The sequence below is a fragment of the Camelus ferus genome, chromosome 1, assembly GCF_009834535.1.
Source record: "Camelus ferus isolate YT-003-E chromosome 1, BCGSAC_Cfer_1.0, whole genome shotgun sequence".
Classification (NCBI taxonomy): Eukaryota; Metazoa; Chordata; class Mammalia; order Artiodactyla; family Camelidae; genus Camelus; species Camelus ferus.
Window position 1 is genome coordinate 61,724,995 of NC_045696.1, and position 19,550 is coordinate 61,744,544.

General features: G+C 33.8%; 2 protein-coding genes across 5 annotated transcripts in view; both read left to right on the plus strand.

The window, feature by feature from the left end:
• Positions 1-9,680, plus strand: part of PIGX (phosphatidylinositol glycan anchor biosynthesis class X) — a gene marked incomplete at its 5' end in the record, with an annotated part of 24,057 nt that extends 14,377 nt beyond the window's left edge. Inside the window, 3 exons of the mRNA XM_032481454.1 lie at positions 3,480-3,693; positions 5,297-5,397; positions 8,080-9,680. Of these exons, the coding sequence (XP_032337345.1) occupies positions 3,480-3,693; positions 5,297-5,397; positions 8,080-8,223 (459 nt within the window). The remainder of the gene's footprint in view (positions 1-3,479; positions 3,694-5,296; positions 5,398-8,079) is intronic.
• Positions 9,681-11,215: 1,535 nt separating this feature from the next.
• PAK2 (p21 (RAC1) activated kinase 2) overlaps positions 11,216-19,550 on the plus strand; it is a 74,992-nt gene continuing 66,657 nt past the window's right edge. For 3 of the 4 annotated variants that reach the window (XM_032481476.1, XM_032481471.1, XM_032481465.1), the window contains exon 1: positions 11,216-11,526. The gene's annotated coding sequence lies outside the window, so the exon portion shown is untranslated. Of the gene's footprint in view, positions 11,527-12,050; positions 12,146-19,550 lie in introns of all 4 variants that reach the window. The other variant, XM_032481480.1, reaches the window with a different exon arrangement.

Genomic DNA, 19,550 nt, shown 5'->3' on the forward strand with positions numbered 1-19,550 from the left:
TCATTTAACTTTGCTGTGGTAGTTTATGACATGTGTAGTTGAATATTGTCAAGAAACAGTATAGATCCTTGTCTGTTTACCAGTGCATGTTGCTTTAGGAATAATTTTTGATGCATAATTTCAATTTCTTGGTAACATTCATTGCTATTGTTTTATCATAGTAAAAATGGAATAATGAAATAATGAATTATGATTTTTGCAAATCAGCATACAATCACTGGACTTTTAGGAGTTGCATTGACAGTTTGGCACATGTTTGGAAGATTTGCCAGCAGCCAGCTATTGTCTAGACCACTTTTGATTGTCAGGTTATGATTTTCAAAACTGTTTTTCTATTGTTTTGAATCAAAGTGATACCCATACCTCCAACTATCTTGAGATTATGATCACTTGTCAATTGGTGTGGCTACTTGTACATTTTTGCCCTTCCCTATTGTAGCTAGGTTTCAAGAAATTTATAACCGAAACTCCTGAGTCATCTCTAGGATCTCAGACTGTTGTTTATGGGCTCGCTTCTGCTAGTTCTTATTTGATCTTGCTTTAAAGTAGATTTGGGTCTCTGTTGAGGTTCATTTTTAAAAATTACCCTCATTTTAAAAATTGAGGTATAATTCATAAGTCACCCTTTTGAAATGTATAATTTAGTAGTTTTTAGCATATTCATAAAGTTATACAACCATCACCACTATCTAATTCCAGAATATTCTCATCACCTGCAAAAGAAAACTCCTGTAATGCTGATTTTTGAGATTCAGATACCCAGAATAAAAATTTTTGAACCATCACCAAATAATCCTTTGACCAACAGAGCCCTTTCTGAAGGCCAAAATTCCATTTACAGCAGTCTGCCTCATTTTCATTATATCCCAATTTAAATTCATATTTTAAATATTCTCAATTTTGGGAAGTTGCCATATTTTTATTTCTATAGAAAAAATAAACAAAACAACTCAATAATTAGAGAAGCTGAAGATCATAGTACCATCATAAATTCTAAATAGCAGAATTAGGAATATACTTTATACTTAATTTTCAACTAGATAAATATTGGCTATTTTATATTATTTAACCTAATTGAATAGGGGAGTCAGTTTGATCTGGCTTTGACTCTTGGCTCCTCTACTTACTGGCTGTAGTATATTGTTTATCCACCCTGATACTTTGTTTGCTCATTTATATAATGGAGCTAAGAGTTCCTACTTGATAGTGTTCTTGTGAAAATTAAAGGAAACAATGTATATAAACCACTTAGTGAAATACCTAGCTACATAGTAAGTACTCAAAGAAAGTTATCTTTATTATTATCGGGTCATTATATACGTCCTTGTTGACAAGATAGAAAATTTGGGTTACATGTTATTTTGATTTGTTATCTAGTTGTACCCAAAGAGAATTAGTTCATTAATAAATTTCTAGCAGGAGTTCTTTAGTAAAATTCCTTACGGCTTTGCTCTTGTGAGCCTTCTGATTAACATTTTTATCCTTAGATAAAAATACAGAAGACATTCATAACATTCATAAATGTTACATATATGTTGGTTAACAGATTGGGATTTCAATTAAATCTCAACAGCCTAGAAAAAGATGGATTATAGCCAGAAAGATAAAATTTAATAGAGATAAATCTAAAGTCAGCTACTTGAAAAAATAGGATAGGGGTTACTTAAAGTTTTCTGCAAAAAGTTCCAATGAAAAATGTAGGGATGAATAGGTGGAGCACAGGGTCAGTGAAACTATTCTGTATGATGCTGTAATGGTGGATACATATCATTTTACATTTGTCAAAATCCATAGAATGTACAACATGAAGAGTGAACCTTAACTTAAGCTTGGACTTTAGTTAGTAATGTATCAACATTGGCTTATCAATTGTAACAAATGTAGGACACTGATGTTAATGATAGAGAAAAATATGAGAGGTGTGTGGGGGTGTCTGTGGGAATGCTGTGTATTCTGCTCAGTTTTTCTGTAAACCTAAAACAGCTCTAAAAAATGAAGTCTATTAATTTTTAAAAATAACATATAGTTAGAGAGATAGATATGTATCACACTGAAATGAGGCTGCTAAAAAGCGAATGCAATTTTTGCCAAAGAAGGTAATATTGCTCCTATTTTCTGAGTATTTCAAAAGGCAACTGATATGGTGAATGGTTTGGAAACCATGTCATGAGAAACTGGGAAAACTGTGAATATTTCTTTGAAGAGGAGAAAACTTCGTGGAGGCAGCATGGTGAAATAAAGAACATATTTATCGCAGATATTGTAAGCAAGGACAATTGGTGAATTGTTATGGGTCAGAGCATTAAGTTTCTACTCATAAAAAAGGAATAATTTTAACAGTACATAAAGTGAGATGACTCAAAGTAATGAACTCCTTTCCAGTCACAGAAAGTATTAAAGCAGTGGCTGGATACCTGAAAAATACCCTCAATGGCACAGTGGTTTAATTTGATCACCTCTGAGGTTCCTTATGACTCATAAGATGATATAATTCCTCGACCTTTGCCAATGAGTTCTGTTACTCTTATAATGAATATGTGAAAATACAGCACTTGGTCACTATCAAATAGGAGAATTAGGATGCTTGCTGTGGTGGGTAGAAGTTAATGCTGGTTTTTTCTCTGAGATACCTTAGGGCTTTGCATAGAGAATCTAGAGAAAACTTGTGTATGTATATTCACCATACACACACACACACACACACACGCACACACACAGATTATGTATATGTCGATATACATGTGTATATGTATGTGTATGCGTGTGTAAATTTGGTTTCATAGATAAATATGTACATATTTATACAGATATATTATGTATACACATGCACACGTTATAATTTAGGACTGATTTCTGCCACATGTGCATTTTTACTTTTGGTGTAGAATACTTACTTTAAAATGTTTTTTTACCATATTATTTTTTAAAAGAATCATTTACCATTTTTTCCATTAACTTTTTATACCCAGTATAGAAAGAGTGCTGACCTTTGCTTTGACTTCCTGACCACAATGCTCTATCTTATTCACTACCGTCTTACTTGCTTCTCTGAAGAACAGGAAATTACCAGAAAGATACCAATCATTTTAACCTAATACTGAGTTAACTGTTTTTGTCATAGTTTTCATACTTGTTGAATAATGCTATATTATTCACAAAATTTCTTTTCTTGGTACCTGTTTTTTTACCTAAACAAAGGTTGAAAAGAAAATTACAGAGAAGTCTTTATTATGGGGAAATTTCACACTCCAGTGTGTAATTTTCTCAGTTTACTTTTGGTAAACTTTTATTAAACACAGATCACATCTTGTGTTTTCTACATAAAACTGAAGATGAAAGGGCAATGGAAATTGTTTATAAGGGGAGTGTGTTTGACATTGTTGTTCATCTGTATAGCGTTCTTCTGGTTTTATTTTTGTTTTTTAAATGTTCCTTATTCATTTCTTCTTTTGGATTAATGTTTGTTTTCCTTTTGACAGGCAATGATGGTTTCAGAAAATTTTAATATAGAGGCACCCAACTATTTGTCCAAAGAATCTGAAGTTCTCATTTATGTGAGACAAGATTCACAGTGCATTGATTGTTTCCAAGCTTTTTTGCCTGTGCACTATCGCTATCATCGGCCACATAGTAAAGATGGAGAAACCTTTATTGTGGTCAATAACCCTGAGTTATTGATGTATTGTGACCAAGGTAAGGGTTGCAAGTCTTTTTGGAGGGTTGAAAATAAAAATAAAGGTATAGTGGTAAGTCTGAAAGTCAAGGACAGTACTAACAAAATCGTATTTCTTTTTTTTTCTTTTTAACTCTGTAACATAAAGCACAGATATAGAAAAACTTTACAAATACATAGGCTAGTGAATTATTAGAAGGCAAATACTCTTGTAGCTACCACCCAGGTCAAGAAACAGGACTTTGCCAGCCACCGTAGCAGCAGCCCTGTGTGTCCTGTCCAAATCATAGCCCCCTCCCTTCCTCTAAGAGTAACCCACTCTGCTGACTTTTAATCACATCCTTATGTTTCTTTATACTTTTGTCACCAAAGTGAGCATTCTTAGACACTATAGCTTAGTCTTGCCCATTAAAAAAATTATTTCCATTAAGTGTCTTAATTTACAGGTTTCCCCTCTATCTCTTTTAAAAAAATTATCTGTTGAAGAACTTGGGTCATTTGACCTGCAGTTTGTCATTGTTGGGGTTTGGGTAATTACACTCATGCAGTTCATCTGAGTTCTTTATTACCTGGAAATTGGTAACTGGTTCCAGAGGTGTGATCAGATTCAGGTTTGATTCTTTTGGCAAGACTATAGGTGGTGCTGTCTTCTTTTATGAGTGGGTGTGTAATGTCTGGTGCGTTTCTTTTTTCAGCCATTGATCCTCATTGCCCCTTTGCTGCTTTCTGTTTTTTCATATTGATATTGTAGCATTTTAACTATTAGTGTTTTATCTCTACTTGCATGTATTTTGGGGTTTAAGGGGATACTTTATCACCTAGTTTTGTTGTAAAAGTTGTCTAATGAGTTTTTGGTTTTGTGTGTAATTGTTCTTTCTGTTTTATGTGTGGATTTAACTATATTAAAAAACTATGCTTTCACCATTTTCAGTCTTCCTAGAATCAAGACTTTAAGAAGCCCCCTTCAGATTCAGATCTTTTTGTCTCTAAATTTGGGGAAATTAAAATGTTTACAAAAGTCAATAGCACTGTTACTAAAGACTGGCAGATAGGAAGTTTTTAACTATACATTTGCTACTGTCATATATTTTATGATGAGAAAATAAAAAAGTATTCAACCATGTGGGGTTTGTTTATCTAACCTAGTTTTCTGTTTCTTTTAGTGGTAGCTTTTACTTACCCTATATAAAGTTTGGAAAAGTGCCCCATCCTGAGAGAGCAAATGGGGTTCTGGAATTGTTTGTTTTTTTGGTCTGAGAGTTCTTTACTTGGGTGTGTTTTCTCTATGGAAACTTACTGAGTTATAGGCTTAGGATCTGTTCAGTTTTCTGAGTATATATTATAGTTTTAAAAAGTTTAAATTTAAAAAAAAAAAGGTCCCTGGAGTAATGGGATTTGTTAAGAAGTCATGCTCAACTTCTGTACAGTTTTTATAACTTTATAATTTCTTAAGCATCCACTTGGAACAAGCTGTTAAAATAAAACAGCATGTGATAGATGGGTCCAAATCACGTACATTGTGTATTAAAATGTTTTGAATATTCATATCCCAACATGAGAGATGGCCTAGACTCTAGTCCAGATATAGCTTTTCTGATATGATGTTCTACCACTTTTTCTCAGAGTTTCCAATTTTGAAATGCTGGGCTCAGTCAGAAGTGACAGCTGCTTGTGCTTTGAACAGTAAGGATATCTGCCAGTGGAACAATATGAAATATAAATCAGTAAGTTAACATTTTATGTTGTTTTCGGTCATGCAGCCTCATTTAAAACTCTTTTTAATGGTATCACTTATATGTGGAATCTGAAACAAAAGACAAATAAACTTATCTGCAAAACAGAAACAGTCTCTCATAGAGGACAAACTTGTAGTTATAGGTTGGGGGAGCGTGGAGAGGGGATAAATTGGGAGCTAGAGATTTGCAGATACTAACTGATATATATAGAATAGATAAATAACAAGTTCATGCTGTATAGTGCAGGGAACTATGTTCTATATCTTATAGTAACTTATGGTGAAAAAGAATATGAAAATGAATATATGTACATCCATGTATGACAGGCATTGTGCTGTACACCAGAAATTGACACATTGTAAACTGACTATACTTCAATAAAAAAAAATATATAAACACAAAAAAACCTCTTTTTGTAATGTTTCTGCCACATTTAAGGGATTAGCGTTTTATATTCTACCATAGGAAGCTGTCTTTTGTTTGCTTTTAATGTTGTTTCTCTGTCACTAATGGCAATAGTGGTTTCGCATTTATATAGAGTCATAGAATCATTTAATTTGGGGGGTGAAGATTTAAAGTTAGTCCCATGCTTCATTGATCCAGAGCTTGAGTATAGCTGATACACTTTTTTTAAAAAACTGATTTTACTGAATAAAACTTCAATTTGTTTAGAACTTTTTATTCATTTTCAAACAACAAATTAGTTTACTTATATTACACAGAATAAGTGAAAGAAGGGAAATAAAACTCTATAAAGTTGTATCATTTCAACTGTGATGAAGTTTCTAGGCAGTTGTATTCTTATTATAATTCTAAATCTAGGCTATGTCAGGACATTTGTATAGTTTGTACCTCCCAACTTGTTTTCAGTTATTAAATAGATAAGTGTTAGTACTTCATTAACACTGGCTTTGTCTGAGAAGTCTACACTTTTCTACTTACCTTCTTTAGTTAACATGGTCTACCTCTTTCTTCTCTTCAGAGTGGTAAGTCTTTGTACAACACATTTCTTTTCTTTCCCTCTTTTTTTCTGTCCTTTTTTCCTCTTTTAAGAGCTGCCTTTTAAGTGATGCTTGTAGTATCTGAGTTTCTCTTTGTTCCTAATTCTATTTAAGGCCTGCTTTCTTTGGTTGAATGGCACAATCTGTGTCATTATTTTTACAATTTATTTTTACAAGGAGTCAAATGAGTTTGCAACAAAAGTAAAATAAATTTAAAAAGTAGCAGACAACATAACTGTTTATCAGATAAACATAAAGCAGATTTATTCATATGTACTAATGTGAATAGATAGATTTGAACTGTTTTCCTCATAGTTACTTAGAAGTCTGTCTATCAGCTAGCTCAGGAAACTACTACTGATGGTAAAGGCTTACTACAAAGCACTACTATTTTGTAGAGGAGAACCTACTTTGAACTGATAGTTGGAAAGATGTATGATTACTTTATGCAACATAGAATTGCTTTTGAGATTTCCATTGCCATAGGGTACCTGAATTTTTTTCAAACTCTAAAATACATCTGGAGAATTGCATTTGATTTTCTTATGTGAATGAAGAGTGTGATTAGTGTTTGTTCATGATTTATTGGTTTAAAAAATTGGTGGTATATGTTGCTACAAAATAAATCACCATATTAAAACATTTTAATTCAGTTCTCTTTAAGACCATGTAAATTGAAGTAAGCGGTCATAATTAAGTACTTTGATTTATTTCTTTGTTACATTTCTTGTGTGTGTACATGTATATATACATACATACACATACATACATACCAGAAAAATAGGTGACCATTACTAAGATGGTAATCTGTATACTAAGGCTCATTTTGTTTGAGATGCCATTATTTGAAAGATAGTTTCAGATGGCACTTTGTTACAGATTGTGTCAGTAACACTTTTGTGGGGGGAGGGATGTGAAAGTAGAATCCATGCATTTATAAAAAGAAACCAAAAATAAAAGTATTCCCAAGTTACCTAAATTCTAATGTTTTTAAAAATCTATTTTTAAACAATAAAATTTCCCAAAGTTTCTAATTTCTCAAAGTTTCTAAATTTCCCAGAGTTTCTAGGTCTAATTGAAACCCTTTATCTTCAAAACTGAATAGAAAATAGGAAGAAAATTGAACATAGGAAAACTTTTGCATTGCTAGTCAGTATCACAACTAATTGATGTTGTAATAACAGTAAAGGACACATTCAGTTGTGTAATTTGTGAATAACAAACTTTTAAAAAGCTGAGGAGAGAAACAGCAGAATAGGAATGAATGGATGCTTTAGTTTTATTGTTGTTTTAGGGCTTCAACTTATAGAGAATTCTGTATTCTAATATGAAACATAGTAAGAGGAAATAAATGTTTCTATTGATTACAGAAGTGACAGAATATAGTTAGAATTTTTTTTAACAGTATACTCAACTCTATGTAAGAAGCAGAAAATGTCAAAAGTAATGAGAATTTAAGAATTATTGTGGGAATTGAGTCTGATTCTGTTACATTAACTGATATACTGAATCTAAAAGAATCATTTAAACAGTAATGTTACAGGTAGTGTAGCATTGGCTGAGAGATATTTAGAAGAAAAAGTTAAATTAAAAATCAAAGAAGTAGTGGTCTCACCTTAGAACATTGATCTTAGATGTCTCTAACTTCTCTATCCATTTCTCTCCATAGGTTTATAAGAATGTGACTCTACAGGCTCCAGTGGGACTGACCATACATACCTCTTTAGTATGTTCTGTGACTCTGCTCATTACCATCTTGTGTTCTACTCTGATCCTTGTGGCTGTTTTCAAATATGGCCATTTTTCCCTCTAAGTTTTATGCAGTTAAATGCGTTCCAGAAACCTAAGTAAGACCTATTCATTTGCGACTAGAAGCGTTCTTCTAGAATTACATCATTACTTTTGTCTTTTGTCTTCATTTATGGCTAATATTATGTTTACTAGAGGAAATTCTGGATCATTCTCAACTAATTTCAAAATTCAGTGTTCTGTAGTATAGACCTTTGATAATCCTCAAGCATCAAGTGCCAACAGAGGAAACTTAATTCTGTTAAATTAATATTTATTTTGTGAGAAGTGACTTTATCTTCATTTAGGTTATAAGTGAGTACTTTAGTAGAGACAAATTATTGCTAAAAATTGAGAAAATTGTTTTGAGTAAGAATAATTTGGATGAATCAGACTTTATTTAACTGTTTATCTTAACGAGAATATTAGAGTAATTTATCCAGGATTTCAAAGAAAATCATTAAAGTAGGACAGCTAAGAAGTTATGAAAATTGGTTATTTCTTAAAGCATTTCCATTCTCCTTTTATAGTTTATAGTACTTCTTTTGAATATATGAATTGGCAAAGGGCTTATGAAATTACGTACTAAGATTTAGTTCTGATTTAATTCTGAATTTGTCAGGAACACAATTCAGATTGTCATTTTAAAGAGTATATTTTATTAAGTTGTACAGCTACAAAACTTTTTTTGTATTTTCAGGTGATTTTAAAAAAAAAAAAAGGTCTGATTGACTCTTTTTCTTTGGAAAAAATTAGAAAATAAAGTAAGTGCCATAAGCTAATTAAAAAATAAAAGGATAAGCATGTTTCAAAACAGAAACCAATGAACTGGGGTATGTTTGACACTGTTTGTTTTGTATGGCATAATGGGATATGATATACTTTATACATACTATCATTCTTAATTTCCTAAAACTTTCTGGTGTTTTTATGGGAATAAATCTTTTATAATTTGCCATGTACAGCTTGACCTAGTAAAAAGAGTTCTTTTTAAGGTGTGTTTGAGAACATTTATTTTGGAAAAGGCAAGCCAGTGCCATAAAGCATAAATATTAGAGATCTTTAAAATGATGAAAATTTCAGCCTAGTCTTGTTTCATAGCTGTTTATTGTTTTCTTATAAGAAAGAATTCCACGTTTTCCAGGCATTTTTTTTTCACAATAGGATTAAGTATAGTGGCACTGAAATAGAATTATATGCCAGTTAAAATTCAGTAACATCAACAACCTTTTGGAATATGGCTAGACTAGGTGGAGGAATACAGTACTGTTTAACCTCTGAAGAGCTTTGGGATGTGTGTGTGTGTGTGTGAGAGTGTGAGTGTGATCTTTATTTTCTTTTGTACATCAAAGCCAAGATTCATCAGTATTTAAATGTTTTCAAGTTAATATTCAAGATTGTGGCTTGGAACATGATTCAGCCATTTTCTCATTTATACAGGTGTTCAGAAGTGTAATAAAAATGTGAACGTGACTAAAGATACTTTGATATGACTTTTCTTGCCTGATAAATGTTGCAGATGACATTACTATTGGTATAACAGAACATTTCTGGTTTTGAATCTTTACATTATCTTCTTTGGATACTTAAAAAGTGAATAAGCACTTTATTTTTTAAAAACTTTAAATTTTTTAAAGTTTCATAATTCTGTGTATGGTCTTTTTTGTTTATAGCCAAGAAAATGGGTACTGTTCTCCTGGTCATTGTATTCCAGTATTTGTTCCACTTTTATGGTTTATTTTTCTCAAAGTATTCTGTAATTTTTTTGGAAAATAAAAGAGACACAGGTTACCTCAACTAAGGGTGGAGGTGGGGCAGAGATTGTTGTGTGTGTATCTCAGCCATTCTACCAGGAACTTAGATTATTCAGCCAGATCTCCTGGAGGGTGGTGCATACATGGCTTAGGAACTGGGAAGATATATTTCCACTCTAGTGATTTCAGAATATAATGAGTATAAGGATTATTCTAGTCAGGTAGTCTACTCATTTTGTGCTACTCATCTATATTTTGATGATTGATGTTAATTGACATGATATGGAGATAAAGAACTTAGGGTGAAGTGACTATCCTTTCAGGCCTGGGCTGAGAGTCAATCTGTTCAATGAGGATTTGTATTTGTTCCTTCTAGGCCCCCCAGCACCACCAGCCTGGGACATTTTCTTGACTTGAGGTTTCCTGGACAGTGTAGGTATTATAATTTGAACTTTCAAACCCACATGAGGGAAAGTGTGTGTTCATGAATTCTAAAGGGAATGTTTTTTCCCCCTCAATGCCAAGTCCAGGCTAAAACATGCAAATATCTTCATGTCTCCCTGGGCTGGTACAGGTGATTTTTATTTTTCCAGGCTGTTTTTGGAGGGTATAGCCTTTTGAGTTTTCCAGCCTTGTACAGGATTACAGTCCCAACCTCTTTTACAGGCCCAAGGCCTTGTGTTTGGTCTCTTGCCTCCTGTGCAGCCAGTAAAACCACAGATTTCTGAAATAAGTAGCTTTTCTCAGTACAAGTATGGCTTCATTGACCTGTTTACCACTCTGGTTTCTTGCTCCCTCTTTGGGTTAGTGTGGAGTTTGGAAGACTATCAGAGGTATTCCTCTTTCTTTCTTGAAAGCTTAGTTATGCCTTTGAAAGGATGTTCTTTTTTATCGAGCAGACTGTGTGTTTAAGAGCTGACAGTTTTTCAAGTTATCTAATACTGTGCCATATTGCTCCTTGAATCCTTTCTCTTGTAATCATACCAATTGAATTTTTTGCTCTACATCTATCAATAAGAACAATCTGGCTACCCAGATCTACTTCCCCTGCTGCCTCCCTAGTATCAATCATGATTACTGCCTCCCTAGTTCGTTCCCTTTAGAAAGAGGGGACAGGGAGGGGGAGAGAGGGAGAGGGAGAGGGAGAGGTTGTACACATTTCAAAACTACAGTTCCCAGCAGCCACCGCGTGGGCCCGCCCTCTGGGAGGTGGTGCCCGTCTCCGCCCAGTGGAGCTCCCGGCTTCGGCCCCGCCCCTCCCCGCTCCCTGCCGTCGCCCTCCCCTAGGGTTGTGGCCACGCGCGGCGGCGGCGGTTGTTCCGCTTCCCCTCTGGCCTGGGCCGTCGCCATTGCCGAAGGCTCTCTGCCCTCCCCTCCCGGCGCCCACGGGGCTCGGCTGCCGCTCGGCCTAGCAGTAGCAGCGGCTGCGCTCCAGCGCGGCTCCTCTTCCCGCCCCGCTTCCCCTTCCCTCCCCTCCCCGTCCCGCGTCGCGCGCTTGCTCGGGGCGGCTCCTGAGCCCGCTGGGAGCTCGGCCGGAGGCTCCTCGCTGGGGCGGGGACCTTTCCTCGCCTGGGGTAAGTGTGCAGACAGGCCGGGACGCGGGCCGTCGCTTTCCTTCCTCCTTCCTTCTCCGCGGCCTGGCCGGCGCGAGCGACCCGGGGCAGCCGACCTGGCCCGCGCAGGGCCGGGAAGCCGCCACCTGCGTGCCTCGAGCCGCAGCTCTTGGGGCGGTGGCTCATTGTCTGCGCCCGTGGGCTGTTTTCTTCTCCAGCTTTAGCCTGAAATGGGAAGCTTGCTGGGCTGGTGAGATCTAACTCTTCCTGGACCCGGCCCTGCCCTGAACCTTGTCGCGCCACAGCCTCTGCCCTCTGTTGGTCTCCCTTCCCTCACGTTTCAAACCTCCTTGTTTTCTCCATTTACCTCACTGTTCGACAAAACGTTTCGGGTTTTGTTCCTCGATTTTTCGCCTCTTACCGAGTCCCAGCCCCTCCTTGCTACCTCTCTGGTCATCCCAGTTTCATTGCTTAGGCAAGTTGTCTGGAGTCACTTTACTCTTTTCTAAACTGCAACCTGTGATCTCTTCCATATTCCTCATTAGTAGAAACGTATCGTTTCCCGAGGGTTTGAGGGCCTCCGCTTAAGAACAGAACTTTCGGATCTTCTCGTGATTCTTGTTTGATCTTCAGCCAGAAGGTGAATATTTGCTTCTTTAGGTAATTCGGGTGAAGATTGGCTTTTCACCATGTTTGACTTCCTTTAAAATAACAGACACTAAACGTTGCCGAAAATTCCTCAGTGGACTCAAACTTTTGACTAATTCTTTAAAGATAGAGTCATCCAAGAACTGAAGAGTGGGAAGTAATTGCCATTATCGTCGATTGTGGGGTTGGTATCCGTCCTTGTCTCTTATCTTTAATGGGAATACTCTGAGCAGTGTGAGCGTGATTTCTGCCCTCCTAGGTAAACAACTCCCATTGGTATAATTATCTCAACTCTGTTTTACAAGTGATTTATAGTTTTTTGTCGTCTTTTTTAACCTTTGTAAAAAAGACAATCAAAGTGGTTAGGCCTAAAATTAGACTACGACGAGCAGTGTTTTGGATCAAGGTTGTGCACGTCACGTTTTTTCCCCTGCTCTGTTTGACTCTTCCGCTCTTATAAGTAGGCAGGATATTGAAATGTAGAAGAATTTGCTCTGGGGGTTTTGTTTTCTTGGGGTTATTCAAAGAATAACATTAAATAAAGTTAGATTGGAATGAAGGCAGTGAGTAGTAATTTTTAAAAGCAGGTTAGAACTTGTCAACTTTGCAAGAAACTGGCATTTATAGAAAACTCATAATCACTTCTGTATATAATATATGTATGAAAAAAATATGTAAAAATGAAAAGCTTTGTTCATGTTCTCCTGTTAAAGGTGTTAATTTAAGGCAGCTCCTTCATCCTTGGCTTTTATTTTTATTCATTTATTTATCGAAAGTATAGTCAATTACAATGTGTCAATTTCTGGTATACAACACAATGTCCCAGTCATACATATACATACATATATTCATTTTCATATTCTTTTTCATTAAAGGTTATTGCAAGATGTTGAATCTAGTTCCCTATGCTATACAGAATAAATCTGGTTTTTAAAATCTATTTTTACATCCTTGGCTTTTAAATCTGGTTATTAATTAGCCAAGAACACTGACTTACATTTTGAAAAATGAACCTTAAAATGTTTCTGACCTGTAATATATATGGGTCTTAAACCCACTTTTTAGGTTTTGGTGAAAGAGTTTGACCTAAATTCAGTGAATTTTATATTTTCACTAAATAGTTTATCGTTACCTAAATGACTTAGTACTGAGCTTCAATACCGTCATTTTTGTAGTGTGAGTTGTCCTTAATTCAGTGAGATGTCTACTTTGCCTAAGGGGTTAAGGTATAGAAATGCTTGAGTGTGAAACTAAGTCTGTTGATGTCAGCTTCTCTGCCAGTTCTTTCTATAAGCAGATACTTTTATTGAGGAAAAGTTCTAGGTGTTCTGCTTCCCTTAGGGCCTTAATTCCTGGTTTACAGTTATTCAAAGAGAGAATTATTCTTCTGGACTTTGTGACATTAAATACTAACCTTGCAAACCCAAATTCATAAAGTAAGTTTGTAGTTGAGTCTATCTACTAAACAAATGAATAGAGGTTCCTATGATTCTCTATCTTTAGATAGGCAGGTTTCCAAGTAGACATGGTTAACAGTGGCTGTATATATCTTTTCAGTTGTAGTTTTTTAAAGAGAAAACTTAGAACTTGCTCAGGTAGCTAAGGATTAAACATTCTTTTTAAAAGAGAGACCTTGTTCAAATAGCTAGGGATGAAATAAGTAGGTATTGTTAAATACTTCCTATGTTTAATCTGTCAATATTGATTATTCTGATATTTGAGTATAACATTTCTCTTGGCTTTTTAAATTTTCCACCTTTGAATAAAATGTGAAACTTCACCTTGTTCAAGTCTTTAAGGCTTTGGCGTTCTGATCAGTTTTCAAAAGCCCTTCCAGTTATTTAGAGGGCTAATTCCAGACTAGTCAGAGGGAGGGTATTAAGTTACTTGCAAATCTGAGTTGTCCTTTATATCCTTCTTGTACCTTGGTAGAAGCAGAAAGAGATGGAACAAAATAGCCCCTGTTGCCTTGAAGAAATACGTATTGTTTTCCTCTGTGATCAGAATTGAGTTTCACTACTTCTTCATTTTAGGATCACTAACCTGAATATGATAGTCAGTCTGGACATTCATGCTGGATTTCAGACGTCTAGCCTATTATCTCTGGGGTACATTAGTACTTATCATTCCATGTATCACAAGTGGTTAGGAGCTGAAGACCTGGGTTTGAATCCTGCCTCTTCTGCTTCACCCTGGGCAAGATACGCATTCTTCTCAAGACTTGTTTTTTTCATCTGTAAAATGAGAATTAATAATAATAACAATATAATACAAATTTCATAGGGGTATTTAGAGCAAATGAAATAATGCAGCACAAGTACTTAGCAAATTCAGTGTCCACATGCTTAATAAGTGTTAGTTAATATTCCATTCTAAAATAGGTTTTATATTTAATTGCTTCTACAGCAGATGTTATACTTCCAAACTTAGACTGCTTTCTGAAAGTGGTTGGAATTTCAGAGCCAATTTTCAGGGACCATAATTGTTAAATTAAAATTTACTTTTCAGGGAAGAAAAAATAGTTTCACCACTGAAAGAAAATACAGGTTTTTTTGAATACACATTTCTCAGATTTTAAAATATGCATACTTCTCATAGAAAATTTAGAAAGTAGTGACAGTTATTAAGAAACAGGACAAAAATTACTGTACAAAAATCACTCAGCCCCAAAGATAACCATCATAACTAGAATAGAAGTGTGTTTTTCCTTATTTTTAAATTACATTCCAAAAGCAGTCAGTACATGCTTATTACAAAAGAGTCTAGCAAGTCAGTTATATAGAGTGAAAAGTGAAAATTACTTTCCTTACCTTCTAGTCGCTTTCCTTACAGATATCCACTGTTAACAATTTTGTTTTCTCTATGCAATTAGAAATGAGCACTGTGTGGGTGTAGTTTTACCTTTTTTTTTTTTAATGAAAAAAATCTAATTATAAATTTTTTTCCATCTCAGTATGTATAGTTCTGCTTCATCTTTTTCATGGTTGTACTTTACTTAATTATTCATGGTTGTTATTTCCACTTTTGAGCAACTAAAACTGGAGCTTTAATGAAGTTTCTTATACCTTTGTGCCCATGCATATGTATACAAGTATTTCCATAAAAAGGATTTTTAAGTGTATATTTTAAGTGTTTTTTTTTAATTGAAATATAGTCAGTTACAGTGTGTCAGTTTCTGGTGTACAGCACAGTGTCTCAGTCGTACACATAAATACATATATTCAGTTTCATATTCTTTTTCACTAAAGGTTATTACAAGATATTGAGTCTGGTTCCCTGTGCTAAACAGAAGAAATTCGGGGTTTTTTAAATTCTGTTTTTATATATAGTGGCGAACATTTGCAAATCTCAAACTCCCAGATTTATCCCTTCCCACTCCCTGGTAACCATAAGATTGTTTACTATGTCTGCGAGTCTGTTTCTGTTTTGTAGATGAGTTCATTAGGTTCTCTTACTAAGTTTTGATAGATGCCAAATTGCTTCCTAAAAGGCTATATTAACCTGTATTTCCTTACTGAATTGTAGAAGCTCTTTACATATAGTAGATATTAATCCTTTCCTTTCTGTTTAAGAAGATCTTTCCCATTTTACCTTTATCAAAAAAACGATCTTCTATATTTTCTTCTGGTACTTTAATTCTTGTTCTAGTTGAATCTTAAACTTCTGTTTTGTGTGTGTGTGTGTGTATGTGTGGTGGAGTAAGAGTTTTTGAAGTATGAAGTAGTTTGGCTACTGAAATAAAATATAGGTATAAAAATATTGCAGGAGTTTGAGGTTTGTTTGAAAATCAGTCACATTATAGAGATTCAGAGAGGAATATTTTCATGGTTTTATTGTAAGCAGCACACCTGTAAATGGGGGAGAAATACCCCTTGTTGGCCCCTATTTCTTGTCATCTACCTAATTCATCCTCATCCTTCAAATTTCAGCTTTTGAGTATAGCTTTGGGAGTCTTTTTTGATCTCCACTATGACTCAGGTATTCTTACTGCTCTTATATATTTTCTTAACATGTTGATCCATAATCTCTATTTGCAGTGTGCTGAAAGAATGAGTTATTCATCTGGAAATGAGAATTATTTCTCAATTTTTGTCAGTTGAAACTAATCAAAAGGGAGATGAAAGGAAGAACTTAGTGATGTTGGTTAAAAGAGACACACATATATACATTTGCATACAGGGCCCTTTTAACCTGGATTACTGAGTTCTTCCTTACATCTTTCTGATCCAGCTGTTCTGTTACCTTGCAGGTAATATTTTTTCATGGGAATATTTAATAGGTTCTGGAAAAATAGAAGGTTTTATTTTGATCTTGCATTTATTTTGTAAGACTAAGGTGTATTTTAAGGTATAATCTCAGGTTTAAAAAATTAATTCCTGCATTAGTTTTGAGATTATTTAGTAATTTATAGGCTTATGAAGCAAAATTTTTATATAATAAACACATGAATTTCAAGAATTGAGGTAAAACTTTTAGACACAATTTCAGTTACTATAAAGAGCAAATTACTAAAGGATAAAAAGTCACAATGGCAGATATAATAGTAGAAATATAGCCAGATGTTTAAGTATTTCTGTTGTAAATTCTTCCTGAACTTTTTTCACTTTCCTGATTAAATATTTGAAAAGAATGAAGTTTAAAAAAAAACCTTATTTCAGTACCTATGAGTAACTACGGTTAGTATTTTGATATGTTTCTTTGTGTATGTACATACTTTACCCTTCTAAAATTGGAATCATGTTCTATATAATTTGCTATCTTGCTTTTTTTTTTTACTTAGCATTAAGTCTTGAAAGTTTCCCTGTGTTCTCCTTAAAAATTCTTTTAAAAAATGATTTTTTAATGTTTGCCTAACATTTCATTGTACAGTTATACCTTAGTTTCACTATTTTCCTATTGGTGAATATGTAACTTATTTTCAGTATTTTATATAAATAATGCTATAGCAAATATCTTTTTATTCATTCCTGATTATTACTTTAGAATATTTTCCCAGAAGTGGAATTACTGAATGAAAGGGTATAAGCATTTAAAAGTGTTAAATTACCCTTCAGAAAGTTTTGATGTGTACCATCACTAGCATTGTGAATCTCACTTTGTTGCTATTCTCATTGAAGTAACCATCATTCTTAATGAAATTATTAATTTTGTATATTGCTAGGCAAATAAAAATACAGTTTAATTTGCATTTCTTGTTTAAATTATAACAAATTTTGTTTTTGTGAACTTGATTTTGTTCCATTGTTTCTGATAAATATACAGAAGTAACTAGAATTTTTTTTAGTAAGTTCACTTTTCTCCCCTTCTAAACTTTTTATACAATTTTAAAAGTTACTTTCCATTTACAGTTATTACAAAATATTAGCTATATTCCTCATGTTGTACAGTACGTCCTTGGGCTTATTTTACACCCAATAGTTTGTGTCTCTAGAAGTAACCAGATTTTTGTGTTCACTATTATTTTTATTGTCTTACTGCACTTCAGTAAAATTTTATTTACTTTTGTTGTCCAGGTTCATCTTCTTATCTGAAAATAATAGTAACTTTTACTTCCTTACCAATAGTTATAATATTTGTTTTTTATTTTAGGTCTTTATCACATTGGTAAGAATCTCAGAGACAGTTAAATAAGAGAAGTGATAATTGTCTTGGAATGTCTCTGGTATTTTTACAATTAAAGATGAATTCAGCTTTTAGTTTAAGAGAGAAATTCTTTATTATTTTATTCTTTTTTTTTAATTAAAAAAAGGAATGACTTCTGAATTTTATCAGATGTTTTTGTAACACTTATTTAGGGGGTGATAGGGTTTTTCTTCTTTTAACTACTGATAAGAGTATATAAATAAATTATTGCTGATAACCCAAAGGTACCCTAAGGCATATATTACGAGGAACCAAAACCTCACTCGTGTTAGTTAAGTGTACAGGATTTATTGAAAGGATAAAAGAGAATCTCATAGAAATTTAATAAGAGTATGTACTCTGTATAGTAACTTCTCTAGTTCCTTCTGTAGTCTGTTGAGAAGTCCTTACTTACTCATGAGTCAGTTTTGATAAATTTATATTTCCCAGATTCTGTTTTTTAAATTTTTCAAATTTATTATTATACTGGTGTATATGATTTTTTTTAAAGCAAATCACTTTATAATCACTTAATTCATATACAGCTTATGGTTTTCCTCCATTTCTGAGGTCCAAAGGAATTGTCCCTATTAGCAAATATGCCCTGGCTATACCAGCATTTTCCAGTGGCTTTTCTTCTTCACCATGCCATCTTAGTCCCAAGAAAAGAAAAACCAAAATGAACAGATAGGAGAAGCTGGGATTTCTACTTTCTCTCACATAGTCACAGCTAACATGTGTTTTTTTTTTTATAATTAAAACCTGTTGTGTTCATTCCATCTTTTATTAGTGATTTCATTATTTTTCTTGATTTGATTTGCCAACTGTTTATGTTTGTCTACTTAGTGGTTTTCAATAAGCAGCTTTGAGATTTATTTTGTTGGTTTTCTGTTTTCTGATTTCCTAATTTCTACTTTTCTCTTAATTTTTTTCTTTCTTTTCTTCTCCTTTTTTGTTATACTTTTCTTAACTCAGTAAATTCTTTGTTCCCCACCCTTTTTTAAAAAATGAAAACACTCAGTGGCCTTAATTTGCCTCTGAGTACAGCTTTGGCTGCACTCTAAAATTTATATGAATGATATTCTTATAGTTATTGCTTTCCAAATAGTTGGTACTTCTAGTTTGATTACCTCTTTGACTTAGAAGCTTAGTATAGTTCTATTCACTCAATTTTCTTTCATTGTTAGTGACTGTGGTCTTTTAAAATATCTTTTAAATTTATTGAGTTTCTTTGTGACTTAAAGCATAATCCAATTAGCTAAATGTTCTGTGAAAACTTAAAAAGAATATTGTTTGCATGTACAGTTTTATATACACATGTATGTCTGTTAATTAAACTTTATTCAAATATTTTATTTGATTTATTATTCCTTATGAATAGTTTTTATTAACTATAAGATTTAGTTCCTATTAATTTTTTAATCTTAACCTGTCAAAGACTGAGAGGTAGCATTGTTACTGAGAAGCTTGTTCTTACACTGGGGACTTTACATTTTTGTTTCTTCTGCCTGAATCCTGTCTTCCTTTCGTATTTCACTGTTTTAAAGAGGCCTTTCCTGATCAGTCATCTAAAATAGCCTCCACCTAACCCCACTCACTATCTCACTTCTGTGTTTTTCTTTATAGCACTTCTGTCTGAAATTATTTTTTTTATTTACTAGTTACTTTATTTCTTTGCTATTATTCTGTTCAGAACTTAGAACAAGTAGGTATGCAGTAAGTACTGTGTTTACTGAGTAGAGTGTCTTTTTTAATGTCTAATGATTTTTATTTTT